The sequence below is a fragment of the Varroa jacobsoni genome, unplaced genomic scaffold (genome assembly GCF_002532875.2).
Source record: "Varroa jacobsoni isolate VJ856 unplaced genomic scaffold, vjacob_1.0 scaffold_734, whole genome shotgun sequence".
Lineage (NCBI taxonomy): Eukaryota > Metazoa > Arthropoda > Arachnida > Mesostigmata > Varroidae > Varroa > Varroa jacobsoni.
Genome location: NW_019213636.1, coordinates 309,052 through 331,944, shown reverse-complemented (window position 1 = coordinate 331,944; position 22,893 = coordinate 309,052). Strand labels below are relative to the sequence as shown.

General features: G+C 41.4%; 1 protein-coding gene and 1 long non-coding RNA gene across 5 annotated transcripts in view; both read right to left on the bottom strand.

Annotated features, from left to right (window-relative positions):
• LOC111263095 (electroneutral sodium bicarbonate exchanger 1) overlaps nt 1-16,280 on the bottom strand; it is a 53,958-nt gene extending 37,678 nt beyond the window's left edge. The window contains exon 1 of one of the 2 annotated variants that reach the window (XM_022837888.2): nt 15,376-16,280. In XM_022837888.2, coding sequence (XP_022693623.1) covers nt 15,376-15,452 — 77 coding nt within the window. In that variant the 5' untranslated portion in view covers nt 15,453-16,280. Of the gene's footprint in view, nt 1-14,933; nt 15,341-15,375 lie in introns of those variants that run through there. The other variant, XM_022837894.2, reaches the window with a different exon arrangement.
• On the bottom strand, nt 1,225-6,838 carry LOC147753118 (uncharacterized). 3 transcript variants are annotated; one of them, XR_015312149.1, is made up of 3 exons: nt 5,545-6,838; nt 3,774-3,919; nt 1,225-3,459 (listed from the first exon to the last, which is right to left on the bottom strand). It is a non-coding gene; the product is annotated as an uncharacterized LOC147753118 (long non-coding RNA). The 3 variants fall into 3 exon arrangements; XR_015312147.1 differs by having other exon boundaries at nt 3,774-3,909; XR_015312148.1 differs by lacking the exon at nt 5,545-6,838 and adding an exon at nt 4,032-4,068.
• Nucleotides 16,281-22,893: the final 6,613 nt, after the last annotated feature.

Here is a 22,893-nt window from a genome sequence, read left to right as displayed (position 1 = left end):
GTCGGCAGAGTCGAACACGTGCGTGAAACACGTTTATCGACTTGAAGACGCCATTTTGTATTAAATCATTTTTAACTAGCTTCCTGAGCTAAGGAGTCGTCGTTGTCCTACAGGCTACACTTTTCTAGGCTCGTCTCAGTAGTCCTTTCACATCGGCGATAGACAAGTAAAGAATGTTGGGAATGCACTTTTCTTTGGTCCAATTTACAATACAAAGCATATTTTTGGGACTCCTGAATTCTTATCTATAAAGCTCGAACTCATGGTAGAATTCTGGCGTCCAAACGGCAATGGATTTATAGAATGACGACGATTCTTTCCATTGCGAAGGATATAGGGCAACCACAAACCGGGAAAGGTAAACAATAACCGAGAGTGCGACCAGATTTATCAAATAAATACATATATGTTGATTGGACTCCAGTGACTTTGCAGTAGTTTATGCAGAACCTATCAACGTTTAAGTTCGAAAGATGAATTCAAAAGCGACACGAAATAGGCTGAAGTTTATTCTAGTAGAGCTTATTTAATGTATCTAAACAAAAGTGATAAATGAAAGCGTGCGAGGTTTGACTTTTTAACTGAATGTAAATAATGTTTTTTTTTTACATTGAACAACGGCGCTGTATGGTAGCGGTGTGAGAAAAAAACATGGGTACTACTAAAAGCCATCTTATTTAAACAAAGATAGGCCAAAGCGATCGATCATTGTGTGGCTTGCGAATGATGAAAAAAAAAAGTCTAGTTGGTTTCGACATCGGTGAGCAACTTAACGCTAAGCCTACTCCACCTTGACAATCTGTCATCGTTGTTATGCAGAGTTCAAGGAGTCGGCGAACTTTGCGCCCGGCCAGCTTTACCTTGGGTGAGTTCGGCAGCCTCTGTTTGCCTAACGTTCAATGCAAATTAATAACATTATTGCAACAATTGTATGTTTGTAAATGTATCGACGACGGTCCCTCTCGGGACTATCGTTTGACATATTTACAGAATGGTTGAATTAGGCGAATGTTTGTGACAAGCAGAGAGCGACGTCTTGCAGAAAACACCAGTTTCACCATGAATTATCAGCTCATAACAGTATATTATACGATGAATACGTTGAGATATAAAAACAGGGCGAGTTTCAAAAAAAATCATTCAACATACGATAAACGCGCTTTTTATTGTTCCCTTATAAAAATAGGGAAGTTCACATATTCTAAAGACAAAACAGTGCCACAATTGTATTTCAAGCATTTGTCTTTATTCAGTCATTCTACTACGGTTTATTGTTCGAAATTACTACTTTAATTAGCCGTCACTTTGGCCTCTGTTCATCTATTCACGAGACTGTTTGCAATTGATACCTGTCCTGTTTCGCCTTAGAAGGGTCCAGAGAGGCAGCATCGATTCGAAAAGTGAACAGTGACGGATGCATGGACGCAGCCAATGAATTCCCGTAACCGTCCGACAAACCTAACGTTGTGGCGACAAACAGCCATCTGCCGAAGAATAGGTCCGGGGGATTGGACGCGAGCATTATGGAGATGATAAGCTGACTCGTTGAGGGTTGCGTCACCTTCAATTTGTTACTAGGCTGGTCAAGAAATGGTGTTGCTGGCCGGCTAACTGTAACTAAACGCAGGATCATAAATCGAGTCGACAAGGCACGAAGCAGCAAGAGGTCGTCAAGCTGAGTGACGGCATTGGGGTTATCGACGATAACTGAATTATATCTATAGTAACGATCACTGCAACAGGTGGGCAATATTTTTAATCGTTATTATCAGCGATGAGCAACGTGTTTGGGCTGTGTTAGCGGCAAAATCTAGGCAGAACACATGTGACCACATTGAAACACATGTCAATGATCCTACGAAAAACAGCCCTCATATTGACAATAGGGTTGTATATCAATGCGCATGATCGATTTGTTCGTTTGAGTGTCGATTTCGTATACTTTTCTACCATTTACATACTCAGATCGTAAAGGTGATAGCGTTGATGTATAATAATATGTTGTTGGTGATTAAGATAGATGACTCGTATAAGCTCTTTATTATGAAATTAGTGTGTCCTATTATAATTAGCGTTAGGGAAGGATGCAACAAGCTTTGTTCGAGATAGGCTAAATGGTGACAAGGTCGGAACTTTATCGTTTCCATTGTGAACGTCATATCTCATCATATGACAGCGCCGTTAGGAACACAGTCTTTTCGGACTCGATCTAAATCACTACTCATGGAAATTCTGTAAAACGTTCACTGTTCTCGATGCTTACATTCTGGTACGTTGTTTCAGATTCCAAACATTTAGGACAAAGGACCCAGCTTTGAATAGAATTACGCATGACAGCTCCTAATTACGCTTCTTCGTCTTAGGATGAAAACAAGGTTTTGCAAGGGGGGTGACAAAGGGCGATTTCATTTACAGCGATAATACCATCAAGTACATGTTGGGCATAAAGCGCGGGATAGTGGGGAAAACTGACGATGTGCTTTCGTTGTACCCAGCTTGGACTACTGGTAGAGTTCAGCGAAAAATTGTTAAAATGAAGATACAATTGCCCCTAAGGTACGTTTACATCACCTCCTGCCGAGAAACACCTCAGCATATCACGTTGCTCGTGCTAAACTAGTTTCATTGTGTCATTTGCCCTTAGAGCAATTGTGTTTATGTGTAACCGCTTCTCGAATACCTTTCACCAATTGTTGCCTCTACCATAGGCCACTACAGAAGCCTGCAATTTACCACGAATCTGCTCCTCAGAATTCGCCCGAGTTAGCCAGCATTTCGCCATTTCCAAATTTAGCCATCGCGGGGCTAAACTAATGGGCCCTGTGTGGAGATATACGTATCCGCGTGTCAGTAAGGTTTCTTATGTATGTACTACTTGCGATATAGGTAAGTTTATAATAATAACCTTCACTAAATGTCCCGTATTCACATTCTATTGAACAAAATAAGTCTGACTAAGTAACTGCTCACCATTAACACTCCACCACGTCTGCGTATTTCCACTCTACGTTTCATTGAAATATAAGAGAAAACGCCGATTACCAGATGTGTCGTTTATAGCTTGCAATTAATCAAGTTAGTTCATTTAGTAGTGAAGTAGCTTGGGGCACAAACAAATGAAAAATTAAGGACTATTATCGAATAATGGAAAAAACATCGTAGTAACTTTGATCATGCCTTTGGCCTTATAGTTTTTGCTTGTTTATTGTGCCTCCCATGGATATACACCATTGGCTAGATATAAAGTGAGTTGCCTTGGGTTGTAATAGCGGCGGAGGCGGAAAGGCACAGCTTTTGACTTGAGTGCACTCCGGGATTGATTTTTGGGCACGATATGGGTGCTACCATTATCGACGTTTGCGTCATTTTGGAAGGGGTCGTACAACTGCTGATCGTGCATTACCAATACGAACTGCACCATCAATCAAGGGGGCATTTAAGCAGTCGAACGAAGTTACCCTGCGAATGTAGCAGAACGAGCTGTGAAAATTTTCGATCATTACCGCAATGCTGGACGCCACAAATCGTTAGCTCCCGTTTACGATTCTACTAGCCCCTATTCTGTACTGAAAAGACAGAACACAGAAATCTGTAGTACGATTATAATTGCACCTAGACTACACGGTGTACACAAGATGGAAATCGGGGTGCTACTTCTATCGCGCTTAACTTTCGTTCTGTGGATCACCTGTCGCCCTATATTCAAAATCTGTGTAGGTCTGTCGCAGAAGACAGCTCAGGGTAAGTTTGTCCAAAGTCGAGAATGAACTTACGATATAATTATACATCGGTGCTGTCTCAACTAGTCGAGCAATAGAAGTGTATTTAGAATACACTGTGATCTTTTTTTAGGCTGACGCGATTCCAGTGTTTATGGTTGATTTTTCTCCGTCCACCAAAATGCTCGATCTGTAATTCACTGAATAATGTCATTCTATATAAATAACATCTGCATAATTATTCTGAACATGAGCTGCGCCTTAATTCTAGCACTGGTAAATTAAAAATTGTTTTCAAAATCGCGCGCTCACCTCTAACGGCTATGGCACAAATGTATAAGCGGTAACCGTTAAGACGCAGGCAGCAGCCTATTTTATCCCTATGCTGTTTCGTCTGAGATGGAAGAAATAACGTACATATAATTACAAATGTGCACATTGTACTGTAAATACATGTGTGTGCTGAATATGAAATTATATCCGATATACTATTGAGAACTCCTATGAGCAACTATCCTTCCATACGATAAATAAAAGTGCTGTGACTTTACTCAAAAAACCGTTTAAAATTTTGCTGGTTTCTGTTTGGACTCCGCAACGTTCCACCATTCCCAAGGCCGTCACTGACGGACGCATTGGTGAATTCGGATTTTTCGATCTTCAGTATTGCTTCTTTTACATTTTATATAGAATCTAAAAAAAATTATTCCGTTACTATATTGTAGGTTCTTTTTTGGCTTGCATTTGACTTTGAAATACTTTAACACCGTTATATATTAACTTGATAAGTTAATTTGCTGTATTACTAAATTGTCAAAACACCTACTTGAGAAACGCTAATTTACCCGAATCAACTACGCGTCTATTTAACTTGAACAATTTTAATATATTTATATGTTGCTCCGATAATGTATCGATTTCTTTTTCGCTCGATAACGAAGTCTCTATGACTCGTTCTGTAATTGTTGAGATCTTTCTACTCTTTCCCGTCCTTGTAATAAACGGGCTTCGACAAGATTGTACCGCTTTAAGGAGGCCGAGACGTGTCGTCTTATGCCGTGTGGCCTAATGGAAGAACAAGGTAGGCAGCAAAAAGCGTTTTAAGCTAACTTAAGGCTTTATCTTAAGCACGTTGATAAGTTGTGTCTCTCAGCAATAGAACGTAACGGCCGAAGCAGTACTCGCGACTATGTTGAACGTCTCATAGTACTAATACTGGCAGATAAACTAAGCGTATCGCTATACTCTACAAATCCAGCCAAGTGCTTCTGGAGCACACGCTATGTACGGTTTAGGAACTGCATTCATCTAACTCGCTTGATAACAAATGGCTTTTTCCCCCATCGCTTATTGTTGAATGTTTCTATTGCGATCCGTTTTACTATCACTGTTAATTGAGTTTATTAAAAATAAAGGGCTCAATACGAGCATTCTGGAGGGACTTAGCAAACTTACAATATTCATACTCTTTCGTATTGTTCTATTTTTTTTTTACTGGCGTGCCTAAGTCCAGACTTGAACTCACGTCTCCCAAACATTAGCAGGCAAACACGTTATTATTAGACCATAACGGAGACATTTGAAAGACATGAAATACATACACCCAGTAGTCCAATCGTTGTATAGGTCAAACCGTGGCGTTGATTGACACCGGCCAGGCTATCTTAATTCGTTGTACCGCTATCAAATTTTCGCTGCCTAAGACGACACCGTTACTCGTGTCATAGTAGATCTTTTTTTCGAGTCATATAATTGTGGGCATGAGCAAATCCTCGGACACTCAGGAACATCCGTAATCGTAGTCGCATTGCTAGCATCTACTTACCATGGGATGACACTATATAGCGGGTCATTTCAGCATATCTACCCATCCGGTCTTCTAAAGTCTTCATTACATTTCGTTGCTGCCGCATGATCCGATCACTGAGCCAATTCCTTGATAGTACCGTCCAAGTAATCTGTCCCAGTCAGCGGCTAGAAACAACCATTATTTAGCATGCCATACAACGAGTGCCATCGGACTTCAAGTAGGAAAATTACGTGACAACTCCGCAACGGTAGGGCATCATACAAGCTCCAATGACACAGTTATCGCCACAACCGCCGTGACCCTACAGGGGCAAGCTAGCGAGATTCCACATATAATGCCGGACCTGCCATTCCATTTCATTTATTCTTTTCCTAGAACACAAAAGCAAAGGCATCGTGTATGGTGTTTCTGAAGTGTTGTAAAGCCACACGTCCGGTGAGCACTCCGCAATCTACAGAAACCTGTCGAGGGCAGCGGTGTTTGAAGGTCTCATTATAACAGCGAAAAGTAAATAATAGCCGGGCATCTTGATCTTAAGTCAGTATAATGTAGAGTTGCTTGGGTGGTGGTGGTGGTGGTGGGGGGGACTTTGCTCGCTCGATGTTCTAAAGATGGTACCGCATGAACTTGGGCGGGTTATAGTAAAAACCATGATATACAATTCGTTTGTCGATCGTTGAGGATTGATCTTTTAGAACTTGTCAACATACGATTAGAAAAATGTTGATATTTTTTATAAACTAAATAGAGTGCGATTTCAATAAAAACCGTACGGCGCCAGTCTGTTCTTATTAGAAATCTAAAGCAAAAATGTTTAAAATAGTGTTACAAAATGGCAAAGTACTACAGTACGTTCCAGGTGTACGCTAGTACCAAGACGATCACAGTAAATTTGTTCAAAATAACTTGTTGATTCAGGAAATATGACTTCGGTCAGGTCAACCATGGTTCGTTATTATCGACACTGTCGAGAACGTCAAACTTTTTGAGGTATAATAAAAGGCTTTTGCAAAGCACAGGAATAAAGAAGGTACTTGTATATCTATAATAGGCTGGGTTCTGCTCAACAGTATGCTTGAGGCTGACCACCCCTCAACCAATCCACCTAAAGGATCACCAAAATATTACTAAGTAAATTTCAAAATAGAGAAACTCAATGAGCCTTAGTAAAGCTGGATGTCCACAGATGGCTGTCGATTAAATTCGGCATAGTAACACCAGCAACTCGAGCAGAAAGCACATAGATAACCGTGCACTGACCCACAGACTGCCCATTTGTATAGAAGGGTCATAGCGGAACTTAAGTAAAACTAACAGAATTACGATTAGTACTAAGTACAAATACTGTATTAAAATTGCCTCGTAGTTAACGTCTTACCAAGTTATCACGTTATGACTTGACAATGACGTACGTTCTATAATTCTGAGTATTCATCATCTACCTCGTTATTGCAACCCATTATTAAATTTCGTCAAATTCCCAACTACAACTGTCCAGTAAATCGATCTTGTTTGTCGATCTATTGTTAATCCGATTCCATACCAAGGTAACGCATTTCGTGTTCCCGTTAATCTGATTACTACATTTCCAACAATCAGCTGTGAACCACATTCCTACTAACCATTGCTGGTCATTTCTCGCCGGCGGTAGGGATTATCTTTACTTGCGTGCGAGGTTCAGAAAGAGACACCGGCAAAACAAGGCTTTCAAGGCGGATTGCTAGGTCAGTCTAGATCGCGCACGACGGAGACGCTAGCCGCCCAAGCTGCCTGTTCGCGTCGGAGGTGACACCGTCCTCCGCTTCGTGCGCAAGCCAGCTTGACGTCTATGAGTCGTCGAGAAAATCTATATTTGTTTCTTTCTATCTATATCTCTAGTTCTGTCTATCGTAACGGCGTTTAGCGGTGGCACAGCGAACTACCGTTGATATCCCGATTCTCCGAGTTCGCTAATCACAGAGGGTGGAATACGGCATTAACTAAGATCCATTCTGCTAAATCTAACTGGATCATTCTGCCGTAGAAAATGGTAAATATCATAAAAAACAAGAAGCGCTGCAAAGAAGCAAACAAGAAAGATTCTTTTAACCAACTAAATTGGTTGGCTAGACCGCTCGTATTTGCCCCGTTTCTACAGGAGCGGTTTCGTGCAGATGAAACCACATTATCTCGCACAAGGTTAGAAGGGGGTACTGTTTCAGAGGGCAATGAAATTTTGAAGGAAGACATAGTTCGTGTTAATAGCTGGGTCTTTTTGATGGGGGGAAAAATAGCATGTTGTTGAGATGGCTTTTATGTTGTTGTTGTTGTTGTTGTTATCGTTATTCCTTTTCCTCAGTACATCTTTTGTCAAACCCATCGCTTGCCCTGGCTGGCCTTCAATTGAAATAACTAGAAATTATCGCATTTGGGCGTTTTATCACTCCAAAGGCTAATTTTTCTTTTTAGTACTTTATTAAAACAACAATTTCTGAATCCTATTGCTCCGTGGCTAGACATTACTTAAGATGGATGTTAAGGCACAAAATAGATCTCAGCTGTTTTGGTGCTAGTGGTTGTTGTTATTCAGCTTCCACTTTAAAAAATCATAAAAACTCTAATGATTATTATTATTAGTTGTGGTGTTGGCAAAAATCCGTAGATAGCTACGGCCATGTGGCTGACTGATACTTTGTTCCGATGGTTATACATTACATACTTACGCATTTCTATTTTAAAAAAAGAAATATCTGTTGCGTGTAGTGAGTCTTTCCGATGGGAAGCTGGAACTACGAATAAATGACTCTCTTCATTTAGCCATAAACTTTGCGCTAATTTAACACAAGTCACTGGAAAAATGTTCATCAAAGCTGAGGGGAATATACTAACCATAATGACCGAAAGACACCGTTATTAACGCCGCCAGAGACGTCTCTGTGTTATTTAGTGTTAAAAAATGGGAATCATATTTAAGTAAGATCTGGAAGGTTTTTTTTCTGTTTGCTTAGAACTAGTTCTCCATGAGAGTCTCAAGTTTTTCTCAAATAATTTATATCGTCCAAAATAGCCCGTTCCGATTATCATAAGGCGTTATGTACTGCTAGCCGCAAATGGTATTCACGATGGTGACCTCAACAATATTTCGTGGTGTTAGTACCGAGCGTCGATATGCGAGCACAGTTACGTCGTACCCTACCAGCGACGACCCGCATGTTATACTTCCGGTGTGGTTCATATCCTATATTCTCAGCATCCCCAGAAGCTGAATCGAAGAGAAAAGTGAAAGAGTATTATAAATGCATCCACTTTATGGGTAACTAGATGCGTCTATGCGTTTGCTTGATTTGAAGATACGTTCCTCATTGAAGCTCTCATACGAATAGATTAAGATGGCTTCGGTCCCGGTCGTTCACATTATGTCGGTTGGTGCCATAGCAATCGTGCGTCATCAACTGTAAGATGTTAGTGACGGCTTAGCTTATGATATAATCAGTATACAGAAGCACAGCCATTTTGTTTGAAGACAAAATTAAGAGTCTGGTCTCTATTATTAGAGGTGTTATGAAAAGCTCCGCCATAGTACCATCACTAGCTTCGTCCTTTTACGATGTTCTAAAATAAGATGGCGTACCCCGTAACGCGCTTCAACGCAGCAGTAACCATATTCTTAACGCTCGTCATTTTCTCTCTAATCAACGATTTTGATGAAAATAATACAAGTATATTTCTATTCGTTATATGGATGAACTAGGTGGATCTACCAGCTAGTCGAAAAACTACCTACTTTTCCACACGAACTCTCTCATGACACTACCTGGGTGATAAACGGGGATGCCTGCTACTAATTAACGTAACTTTATTAATCGTCTGCTCTTATTCGTAGCTTTTCAAAATGTGAGGTTTTGTCTAGCACTTGGCCCTCTTGAAAATAAAAAGAGATCTAACTACAGAAAGAAAAATGAATCCGTATATATACATATTTCTTTTTGGTAATATTCATATATAGGTAGGAGAATTTAAATTCGGACAAGCTTTGGTAGCCCATTTGTCTGTCGTCCGTTAATTTCCTATTCTTGATACGAGAAAAAAAGGTCAGTTCTTGTAAGCGACTTCGTCATGGCAAAAAAAAGTTCGTCGATTTCGGCACCGGAACTAAGATCAGCAAGCTTTCCGCCGGACGAATTTCCATCAGAATTGAAGACTCGGTTTTTCTCAGATCTGTATTATCACTAGTCTTTATATGGTTTCTAAACAATTCGAGAAAGGCTTTCATGCTGCAGGATCCTCAAGATTTAGATTTAAAAAGAAAATTATCAAAATGGCTAAAAAAACATCTATGACACATTCGGATTTCTGATGCATAAATTAACAGCCGGCATAGATTACGCCATCTAGATAAACTCTAGCAACTAGTGTTTTTAAAACGTTCTGCATTCTGTTGTAGGTTTTAAATTTTGACTATTTAAGTCCCCGTACTTTTTAAGGCTCTTGGCCTACTATCAAAATGAAATCTTCTGTATGTAGCGTGTCCGAGCGACATTTTAATGAGCTTAGATCCATCAATATTGCTTGACGTAAAATTACTATGAAAGACTTATTAAGTTAAGTAAGCAGTACTTGACTGCTTGGTGGTAAGGGTCTGAAAGTGAAGGTGTACTGAATGGTAGTTGTCTTACACAAACATGGCCACTAAGAACATCACTTTCAGCACATGCGAGCTCTTACCTTGCAAGATCTATTTGCCTAGATATCGTTTCGGAAGAAACAGTCCAGACTTACTTTTCCCTTTGTAAAAATATGTAGCAAATCTATAAATAGCAACCGGTTTATGGTTCTTTCGAAATATTAAGATCACTTCTGAACAATTTTTTTTTGTTTTCAACGTTTTTTTTTGCTGGCCCATGTATAGAACCATAAAAATATCCAGCAGCATCTTTTTTTTTACGTATTAAACAAAGCTTATCAAGTAAATGCTTTATGTATATATAGACAGTCGTATCATTCGGTGAGTACTTCATTTCTATTATACATCGGCAGCGTGTCTGTTTCAAGCGGCTTTAACGGTCGTACAAAATCTGAAGCTGGCGCAATTTAGTCGACGAACGCTCCGCCTGACAAACGTTCAACCATTTGTTATGCAAAAATAATTTTATCTAGAGCACGGATTTTCGAAAAATTTGTTTCACTAGGGTTAGCGTACACTCATAGACAATATGCTCTTCAGCCTTTGCCGCAGCCTTCTATGTTGTTTACATTGGTCATTTGCTCGTGCGTTCTCTGTCAGCTTCCAGCATAGTCTACCCATTGAATTCAATTTGATTAACGACTCATGAAGCGTTCGCTCTAACTAGCTTTCAGCTTCGTCCATAGTAAATCGAAGATTCGTCTCGTTTACTCTGTAACGCTGCGAACTTTTATATGCATGTACGCGTGTCAATGCCCGCTTTTATTTGACAATGTATGTAAGCGGCTGAAAAATCAACCATCTCGTTCAAACGTTGATCAGGGTTATTTTCCGCGGCCGGATAACCGCTGAACGCTGGAACAGATAACGTTTAACAGGAGCAAACACCGCTGCGCGTAGATCTATCTCAGTGGCAACGGCAATAGCTCAATGTTTGTTTCGGGGGGCTCACCGCCCGTTTGTTCGTATTGGTTTTTGCTAGCTTTGTATGGCTACTACGACGACGATTACAGCAGCTGAATACAATTTTGCTGAAAACAAATGGTCGTGTCCTCTTTTTGAACTATTAAAATTCGACTAGACTTTCGACTCGCTGTGCCACGAAACGTTTACTTTATTCTACCAGATTAAAGTCGTTCTAATATGAGCGTACTTTAAGCTTGAGAATAAGATGGACAGAGTTGGTAAATGAAGATCAGTCGTTTAACTCTATTTGCCAAATGCTAGATAACTGGAGCCGTACCAGAATACATCCTGTGGAATAATTCGAGGGGGAAATTTACTTTGTGGGCACTTATTTTAATGTAAAGGATTTTCGATGAGGACCGTGGTACTATTTAGGTCGCGCGCGTGTGTGGGCATGCAATCAAGCAATGACCAATCATAATATTCATATCCTATCACAGTATAGGCATAGGGGAAAGTCAATCGACGGTAAAAAATGGCAGAAGCAGACTTTTTGGTGGACAGATTCTGCTTGTTCTTACTACAGCGATCGATTACTGCGAGCAGGTGTCCTGAAATAAGCAGACAGGTACACAGACCCAGAACAATTAGTTTCTTCTACGCGGTTATATTCAGCGTGCAAACTAGTAGAATGAAGCTTGCCCTAGTTACAGCCAAGGCACTGACTTTGGCAGACTTCTATGTGAGTATGGGTAACTAGAGAATACGGTGCTAGAGCTGCACCAAAAAGAACAGGACACTTATTGTTTTGCTTAGTAAAGGCACTCCAGTTATTATTAGTATTATACTGAAATTAATTGTTGCGTGCTTAATTTGTATTTATCGAGCCAATTGTTGACCATCTCACACAAAAGGTTTTTTGTTTTTCGTTAATGTAAAATGAAAAACAAATAAAAAAAGTTGTTAACGACAATCAAATTCTTTCTGCACTAATATCCCTTCGTGTCATTCTGCCCTAAGGAATATCTTGGCTCTGCTAAGTACTACCAATGGTGTTCATATATCTTTTAGATTTTTTCAATGCAATGACTGCTTGTCATTTGGTCAATCAGACTGCATGCATATGAATGGGCTATGATAGGGTCCGCAATCCGCTTTACGGACAACATTTTTTTTGTGCCTTCCGGCCTATGACCGCTTCCACCTTGAGCTGTTTAGATCTACTACATGTTCCAAGCACGTTCGCCTGCCCAAACTTTCTGGTGGCAGCACGTGCATTCATTTCAGTCTCTTACTTTTTATCTCTTCGTGTGTTCTCTTTTATCATTATACACCTTTAATAGTTGTTTTGTCAAGCTCAGACATCTATCAGGACCACTTTACGTCTATGGACCTGTTAGGCTACTCCGTGCAATGCTGTCTTAACTTCGGTGCGATTCTTTAGTGTTGGATTTCATTATTACAAGTACAATTATTATTACTTCTTATCGCACAACACCTAAATGCGCTACGACACGTACGTTGTTAGAGCGCTCAACGGCTGTGACCCTCCCCCCCCCCGTCCCCCGCCCCCATGAGTGTTTTTGTTTCTCTGAATTATTTTTGCATCCGCGCTTGACTCTCACTCATTTTCTTTCTCTACGAGCCAGACCACATATGGCTGTTTCCAGAATCATCTGTGCTTGTCTGTTCTTTGCTAGCAACGGACGCCATTCGCCATAGCAGACATTACAGCGCTAGTAGTAGCAGCACGCCATGCCAACTACGACCGACAATTACGTCGGCCGGCATCGCCTGGTATCGCAGCGGAAGTCGAGCCAGCAGCAACAGCAGAAGTGAACCGAGGTATTTTACCTATGCGACGTAGGGATCAGCGGGTGGACAAAACACTCGGTCAGTGCAACTTAATGCCTCTGGTGGATTTTACCTATCACTTTTTTTCTCGATCTTACCCTACATCAGGAGGAGGTAGCACTAAAACTATACTCGAGTTATTGTGTATGGCAGCGTGAGCGAAGCGAAAAACAAGTTGCCACTCAGCGATATGAGGAAGAAACGATATTGTCAACGCGGCAATCATAGCGGCGGCAAAGCGGCATCGTAGTCCTAAATCTGACGGTAGTGGAAGTGATCTGGAGAATAGGTTACTCAACACGCTACTCCGTCACATTATACAGATACATATATATATATATATAAAGTAGAAAAATCATTTAGATACCGCTAACGGTGCTGCTACAAACCGTCCCGTCTATTTATCACCACAGCGGGTAACCGATATTAGTAAGAAGTGTGTAACGCTCGCTACGAAACGTATTTTAAACATCCTAACGTTGTTATGTTCCTTAGGGCGCACTATCTGCAAATGCGTGACCCCGCTTAATCTATCTTCTTCGGTTTAATCTGTCAGTAAGTACGTTAGTGATTTTCATCCAAAGCGGGGGGCTTTCCCTTTACTACAGTAAGAGTTACTAATCCGACTTGGCATCCTTCCAGCAGCTTCGTCTCAATCGACCGTTACAATTTGATCGTTTTACGATGCTGTTAATTTCTCGATTTATTAGCAAATTTCTGTTATATAGGAAAATTGACCCGCTTTTACTGCCTTCCCCACTTCTCCAGCCATTTTCACTAACACTTACCGATAGATAAACATAGTCACGTGTATATACAGAAACATACAAACACAGGTTTACCCGCATAGACACAGCCATAACGATATACTAGTTAGTCCGCTCAGCGTTAAGAAACGGGACGAGCTCAGTATTACAGTCGCTACATGCAAGCTAGAAAAGGCCAATTCAAACCACTGGGCTCATAGGGCAAAAGAGCCTTCGGTTCGATCAGAAGTAGGTGACTACTGGTGCTTTGACGGAAGCAATGCTGATACCGCGGGGCTCTGACCAACTCGAATCAAGTCTATCATGATCGAGATCCGAAGCTAAGGAGGCAGTGAAGGCCACGCCAAAGATGACACCGACGGTAACAGAAACATCCAGAGGTGGGCTAACGACCACAAATAATGAACGTTCGTACTATCCGGGATCGGACTATAGCAAAAGACTATGCCGTAGCTCACACATAGAAGCAAAGCAGTTCATCGGTGAGATTTAGCTTGTTTGCAAAGCACTGACACAGCTAAATAATATTACATTACGGTGATAATGACAAATCAAGGGGCTTTCGTCAATGGAGCGGGGTGTGATTATCGAAGAAATGTTGTCGACAAGTTTGCCATAGTCGAACAAACAAATTCCGAATACGGACATCAGCATTATAATATTATCAACGGTATCATTAGTACCCGCAGCATGGTGTCAGTCACAACAACACACTGATAACTCCGGTTAGGACCGTTACGGTTAGGACATGGTCCAGCACAACGTTTGAGGTAGATCTTTCCACGCAGAGAAAAGCACGCATAAGACACGACAACCATCTCGCAGCATGCTGGAGCACCCCATATGGCCTGCCCTATAGCCATGAAGATATGAACTACGTAGATTAGCATGGGGTCGTGTTAAAAAATGTACATTTTAGATATGTTTGTAACATTAGTACATAAGATATTGGTGGAGATTCTCAAGCAGCATATGGCGGAAAAGTGAACAGTGCCTCGCCCCCTAGACTACCGAAGCGAATCGGGCAACCGGTTCAGGTTGGTGGACAGTCGACAGTAGGCTACCAACAGCCCAAAGGGACACTAACCACTAGCCGCATGGCGATTACGGCCTCATGTTGATTCATATAACCTGAATTGAGTTAAGATATAGTGATTTTTATAAGCTGTCTAAAGGTTACTTATTGACAGATGTTGACGCATCTGCGACAGTACCGGTTTTGCGAGAACAAGAACTTAATTGCCCCCCGTTGCCTTTGAAGGCTAGCACCAGTACTCTTTGACTATCGTCGCCTCTCACGTATCTGAACATGTTCAGTAGAAATATCTAGTTAGTAGTCATGTAGTAGCGATTACTGAAGTCGATTATCTGTGATCGGAGAAATTCCAGAAGATCCACGTTTAGCCGTAACGTAGTTATTGTTGTGATCAGACAACAGTCTCCTGTGACATGACCGTCCGCAGATGAGTAAATGAAGTGACAAACGTTCAGTTCTCGAAACTCATCGCCACTTAATGTTCACACAGTGTTTATGTTTCTAGTTGTTTTCACTGTTATTCGATTTAATTATTTTCTGTTCGATTTGATGACATTCCTTGGATATTGCCCCACCGTTCGAAATACTAATTAGTAGGTCTAATGACGATTATTACTCACAAGGGCGTTCTCTTCGCCCGCTGGATGTTCGAAGATCCATTTCGCTGAAGCAGTGGTTCTTTGGAGTCCTCGTCCATTACTGAACTGGTGAAGTTTAATCTAGCTAATGACTAACAGCCCTTCTCTAGAAGAGGATAAGGACACACAGAGAGGTACGTTCATACGCGCATCCGTAATAGTATTCTAACGTTCCAAGTGCAGACAATGATTGAGTACACCGCTAATGTCACACTGCAGAAATTAGTCATTCGCTGAGAAACACGATCCACTTTTTTGTCGTGCGCAGATCACACGCTAAATAACTGCTAGCGTCTTGATCCACAGGAACTTTTAAGTTGCGTACTTTCAGTTAAAAATCTACCTCTCACACCGTTGCAGTAAGTGACAATATACGCTCGTTTTTACTGCATTATCCGATATACCGACTGTAAACACGATCACTTGAGTTACGAAAATTTCCTATCTTAACAGGTCACAGTTTCACGTTTATTAAGTGCATACGATTTGACTATCCCTCTTTGATTATCACCTCACAACAAACAGTAATGTAGCAGCACGGCCTTGTCCTTCGTGGCTTTCCTGCGTCTTACGTCGCACTCAGAACTAGCATAACTCTTGTTTTCCCGTTAATATATTAGTCTCAGGTGTCTCAGCTGCTCCACGTTCGTCTTACGTGTTTCCACAACTTGTTTCAATTCAACTTGAAGATAATGCCACTTTCGTAACAAGCTTTTCATAGCAGCGATCAAAGACCGCCGCTCCAGAAGCTGCTTTGCCGTAGTGAGCACTAATAGAAGCAGCAGTCGAAGCAATTGACGGAACTTCTCCGTTCTGTAAAGGCACTAAGACTACGAGCCCACGAACGAGCACCACGCGGCCAAAGACCGGCTACACAGGACTCTACGGTGGCAATGCCTCCAGCCAAAGAGAAATCAGCATCAATATAGGTGCGCCACCATCGGCTGTAGCAGCAGCAGCAGCGGCGGCCGCTGCCGCTGCAGCAGCAGCAGCAGCAGCAGCAGCAGGAAGTCTACCAGCCGTCTACGCCGCAAGCACATGGACGGAAAAAGGATCCACTCCCCGCAGCTCGGTGTCTTCTGCTTACTTAGCGCCGGCGGCAATGGCTGCGACAGCTACAGCTTCTTTGTTGTACACTCGCGAGCTGTCCGTTGACTTGTCTGCTCTACCAGGCCCTCATGATCGAGTTGGCGCCACCAGCGGCTGCTGCCCATGCCTCCGTTCCTGCTGCTGCTGACTGGGATTGCCTTGTGGCAGCACAACGGCCTCCATAGAACAGATCAACATGCGGCAATGGCAGCATCAGTAGTAGGAGGTGGCAGTAGTAAAAGCATCGAGCAGCGCATGACCGGCCGAAAGGCAGTCGCCGGCCACCCGGCCACCGACGAAAGAAGTCTGCGGTCGGTCTATGGCTCGCTCCACCAGATGGCGCGCCCACCCCGACCCGACTTGACGGCATGATGTCGTGTATTGTTGCGCTGGAACACGAAACGGTGGAACGCCGGAGACGACGAATCAGGAGATGATAAGAGAAGCACAAAAGTGTATCCGATATGTAACTCAAACAGCGAGAAGCGCCGCGACGGAGCGGCAAATGTTGGCCGCATAGGATCAGCTGCATTGATGAGAGGATGAAGGAGATGCGACTATTCGACTTTCTTCGAATCAGCTTCCAGTTCAATTCGATTCAGTGGCGACTACGTAGGGAGTAGTAGCTGCAGTCAGAATAAAGGCAGCACAATATGTCGACAGAACCGCTCAAAGAAGTTCTGCTGTCCGTGAGTGAACTAGTGATGGCCTGTTAAGCAGCCAATGATTACCCCTTCACACGGGACGGCCTCTGTTAACGGGACAACGCACTAGCAACTGTCCGGCCGTACGGCGCTTACCCTAACTATTTCTAAAAAACGTTGTGATCGCAAACTTCGTTTTTATCATTGTCGTTCTTGACGCTCACAACTCCAGACGTGGCCGCTTTGAGCGACAACAATATCTGTAAACGTGGTGACTATGAGACGGTTCAGTGCATGATGTATAATCATTGACGTATTATTGACGAGCCGGATACCAAATCTAGCTTATCGTGATCCTGATTGCCATTCCTTTACGGTTGCTTGGGGGCAACATCATTATAAGTAGCGCGCTACGTCCGCATGAGCACGTGGTTGCCGTGTGCGCCGCTCACAGCAGATCCGAAATTCAACAATGCACAGGAAAGATAGGAACATGTGAAGTAGGTTAGGCCGAGTTCATGCAATTAAGCATAACGCTCTACGCGCATCCTCTCCCCCACCTCACCTAAAAGTTCGGCTTTGGCCATCTTCTACGAAGATGACGACGCGTTCACCTACTGAACCTGGTGACACGTGAGATGCTATAAGGCTCGCACTTCGTACATGTCATGTATCAATAATATACAAAACACAAAAAAGACATCAGTTTATGCGGTTAAGAAGACCGTTTCTTGTTCGGTCTCGTAAATTCGCTGAGGATCTTCGGGATAACCCCTTACTTCGGAAATTCGGAAAACGCAGTATTCAATACAATGAGATTGATTGCCCCTTCACCTGCGGTTATCATTAGCAGCGCGATTTGGTAGATTGTGGCGTACACTAATAAGAGTGGGCGATGCTTGTAAGATCACAGAATGGAATAACACTACCTATTGAGTAGTCGACCGGATACACAGTGCGAAGACCGATATCCTTGGACAAAATTGATTTTTTATGGGTCGTACGAGCTGCGTTGTGACTTTGTGTGCGTTTAGGTGATTGGCGTAATTTATTTATTGATAGTTGGTGGTTAAAGTTTTCCATTGTAATGTCTGTCGAAAATTGTTGGGCTTTTCTACTGGTAGCTGCTTTCAGGTTAGTTGGGCTGACTAACAAAGCAAACAATTTTGATTTTCTGATCCTTTTAATCTGTTAGCTTGTCCGGAACTGTTTGACAAGCTAGCCGTTTTAATACTAGGCGCCGCTGGTTAAAAATATAATATTACAAATTAGAAGTAGAAAATTTATCTCAAATATTTGGCTGTGTATGAGTACCAAAGTGCTACTGTGTTTATAGATGAACGTCCAATATCCAATAGACCAACCGGGCAATAAGGTCTGTAGCAAAAAAAAAACTCTTTCCAGGCTGGAAACGGGGTGATTGAAAGCTGTCAGCAAAAATCAGCCCGTCATCACATCGTATATATGAGCGAGAGAATAATGTCGAACGACAGAGAAAACGACCGTGATAACATTTCCAAGTAAAGTTCGGGCTCAAGCTGATTCTCACACGGGAATTGATGCTAGGAGCGTTTTTTTTTATTTATATTGCATATAAGGGATATTAACAGCTAGTTGAAATTTCTGAAGAGCTTCATAAATGTATGGGGCGGCAATCGATAACGCATGACCTCATCGCCGTGCTTCATCTTCAGCCTGGCCAGACAGGAAGAGAACTGGATGTTGACTTTAGTGTTGAGTCCATATTATATGAGCTAGTGTAAAGAAGACGGTATGTTATATAGCATGCCGTCTATAGGCCATCGGTAACGAACTAAGCCTTATTAACGCAACTCACAAGTTGTCGAAATGTTAGAACCATTTGTCTAATATGTACGAAACTACTGCTGTACTGTGCTATAAACGTAAACAGTTATTTAGTTTCAACAGCTTCCGACAACCTGACATGAACATCGATAGATTTTACATAAATCACTTGTCTATTATACATGTAAACGAATTGGAGAACGATTTCAGATTTTCGCTATTATATTCCAATTATTATTACATAAAAAAAAGTATGTGCATTTTAAAAAAAAAAATTGTCTAAAACGTACAAATTCTAAGGAATTCTATAAGTGAAATGCCAACACTATAGAGTGTTGACGTTTTACCTATGTAACACCTGTTGCGGCGTTCGCAAAAAAAATAACTGTAAAACAGGCGTTTTGCTAACGCTTTTAATCTTCGTATTTGCATACCGGTAAATCGAAAACCGAAAAGCCACACACAGGGACCTTTAAACAGCGCAAAATTTCTACATGGAAGAAAAATCCTGAAGCTAGCTCACAAAGCAATTGGGTTTGTTTCAAACACTATTATTTTTTAACCGTCTATATATTTACGGATATTGTTGGCGCCTGTAGAGAGCGTATAGTTTATAACCGTTAGGTACTTGTCTATATCCCAGCTTCACATGTACAGACCGAGCTGTTTTATAGGTTTAACGACATAAGAGGCATGAATTCATATGGCCCATAATGAAATGCGGTAAAACTCGTCGTGTGGGCATGTTCGACAGGGTAAGATCCTACTACTGTGCTCGACAAATAATAAAATCTCTAATTATAGACAGCGTCAGTATTTCCTCGTTGCTTTTCTACATGGTCATCGATTGAGCTAGCAGGTGTCTGGCAATAAAATAAGCATATACCATTTTCAAATATAAGAAAAGAGTTCTGACAGTGTGTAGATATTTGATAAGCTTTATTTGTACATGAGAGCTTGCACAAATCATATTTAAAGGCGACCCATTGCAGTTGACTGAGGCAAAGGATTATTAGTAAATCTGAGTCATTTCGCGATTCAAACCTCTACCAAAAACCGTAATTATCTTGCCGTAAATTAAGTACATGATATTATTTTTTTACAAGCAATTATCGCATAGCATCTAAAACCGATCTCAAGACATGTTTTCTTTTTGTTTTTACACCATTTAAGATATCGTTCAATTGTATTAGTTTCACTAATAACTGTGCTTGTCCACCTCGAAATGTCCTGGACGTCCTCCTAACTCTCTATCGATAGAACTTGCTAAGCTAAGGCCACGTTTCTGTCTATCGCCGAATTGGAAAAATCGAAGGAATAAAGTAAACACAACATACCTGTATCGTCATTCTGAGAGGAGGCAAACTTGACCAGCTACGCCATTACCCTGTTTACTATAGTTCCGCAATAGAATGACCGCGATTGCAAACCTTTCCATAGCCAAGATCACTCCCGATTTTCGAGGATGCTACAACTAAGCTTTATTGCAACATATACTATAGATATGTATGGACCAGCGCCTATTGGAGGAAGGGCAGCTTTGCCCTCCAAGCAGTGGCGTTGTGTAATAACCGTAGTCTATGATCTATGTTTTTATCAAACTCGTGGTTTATCGAAAACCTGTCTCTACCGGAAATGCGTAAGCAGGGACGCAAGTAGCTTTACAGGAATGGATCAATGGAAGGCTTCAGAACGTTTAGCATAGACAGTAAGATGTCTTATGGTAGACCTGTAGGTTTAGGCCGACCTTTTATTTGAAGATGATCATTTGTTTGTCACAAAACCGTTCTTTTGACAAGCGGCGCCACCATCCGCCACAACAGTTAGCTGTTCTCCCCCCCTCAAGAGTTGACAAAGTTCAATCATTTCCTCTTCGCCCGTAATTCAGTGGACGGAATCAGACGAACAGAGAGGAATAATTTGATAGTTCGGCAGTACTGCCATTAATTTGTATAAAAATCAATTAAAAGTTACCAGTAACTACGAAAATGGCATATATTTTAGCTACCCACGGGCAAACATACATCCGAAACAAGCACACGGCACTAAATACCTAGCCGTGAACAATTGTATATATACATATCTATAGAAACATTTATATATATATAAAGTATTTAAGCACATTTTTTTAACGACATCATGAGCGCCCCCTTATTATAATGGGGCAATCGCCAGGTCATTGTAAAAGCAATACTACTAGTGTGTTTCGTCTTAGTTTTCGATTTAAAGAACCAAAAATTTTCACAATAGCTGCTACTTACGGATCGCGTAGTACAGCGCCTTGCTGCAGTAGCCAGCAACGTCAAAGATCTGTTGTAAGAACAAATAAAACAGGCCCTTGTGGGGAGACCCTGCTCTTCGTCAGAAAATCCACTTAGTAACCAAATGCGCAATAGGATATTTTCATGCATGCTATCTGAGTGTGCACTTCTACAGTCTAACCCCTCGTTACTTTGTTTTTTGTTATTCTACGAGTTAGTCTCATAGACATTATACGTACGTAGCTCGATCAATTACCGGCTCTCAAAAGTTGTGCATATTGATAAATGACAAGACAGCGTAACTGGATCTAGATTGCTCTCTCGTTATCTTATTAAATGATGTGGAAACAAACACGACATAGCGGACCTAACCCGACGAAAGCGATGACTCGACTATTTTTGGCGCTACCATCGGTTGTCTTTTGCCTCGATTTTTTTTTCAGAAAATACAGTTAAATAATTCAAAAACGAACACGCAATGACCTACCTACGCGGTGGCAAAACGCCGTCTTTGCCAAATGGCCCATACACCTATAGCAATAATAATAATCAAAATATCAACGTGTGACTGTTAATAGTTACTCACTTTTATGACTTCATCCTCCTCGCTCAGGCAGATGTCGCTTTTTGTCAATATTTCTTTGACTCGGACTCAGTGGGAATCTTCAATTCAGAACACTGATATAAATCAACTTTTCTAACCAAATCCCAACGAGTGGATTGTTTTTCTGTAATTTCTGAATCATAATATACCAATGTATGCGGTGTACACTTTCGATACTAGCACGTATTACCAGCATGTTGTAGATCCTTGTTTGCATATATATATATATATATATATATATATATATATATGTTTAAGCTATAAAAAAAGATATATATATATATATGTTTACTTCAGCTTCATTACTTACTTAATATTTGTAATATAACGTTGTTAGATAGATATAAGACACGGCGGTAAACTTTCTAAACTGCTTCTGTTTGAAACGGAAGCAGCGTCGCTGGTGGGCGATAGCGGCATTCTGCCCCATGAGACACACATACAACAGTCATTTCAATGAAATATTTAAAAACGCGTATATAACGTTTGTGGCGTTTCACAGATAGCGTTGTCAACGCTAAATTCCGTCCGTGTAGCAGTAATGAGGGACTTTAACATTAGTATACATTCACGGCAGACGTTAGAAAATATTATGAGCGTTTCATCACAAAAGTGAAGACGATTCCTTAATTTGAAGGACATGCCGTTATAACGTTGTTATGTAGGGATTGAGGGAAAACTTACGGGCGACGCTTGGGGTTGATTTGCCGCCAGGAGCCTACCATAACTTAAGATTAGTCGATTTTGCAGCGTGGCTCAAGGACGTTCTCTTCAGGGGCAACGATTGACTAGGCACAAGCGGTGCTGCCCGGCGTTCCGCTTGGTAATGGTCAGCCAATTCCGATACGCGCACAAGTACTTTCGCTCTGTTAATGAAGACTCATGTACTGTGATTCTGGACCTGCACAACTAGCTCTCAGTCACAAATCACAGGAGATCACTTGAACCGGCTTTAGGTTATTTTTAAACGTGCACACACGCATGTCAATAGACTTTCCGGTTCTATCCTTTCTTTTTGATTGTGCTTAAAGCTGCACAATCACAGTTACATCACGAAAATCGTGGATTTGGTGTCGACGTTTTTTTTAAATTTCCA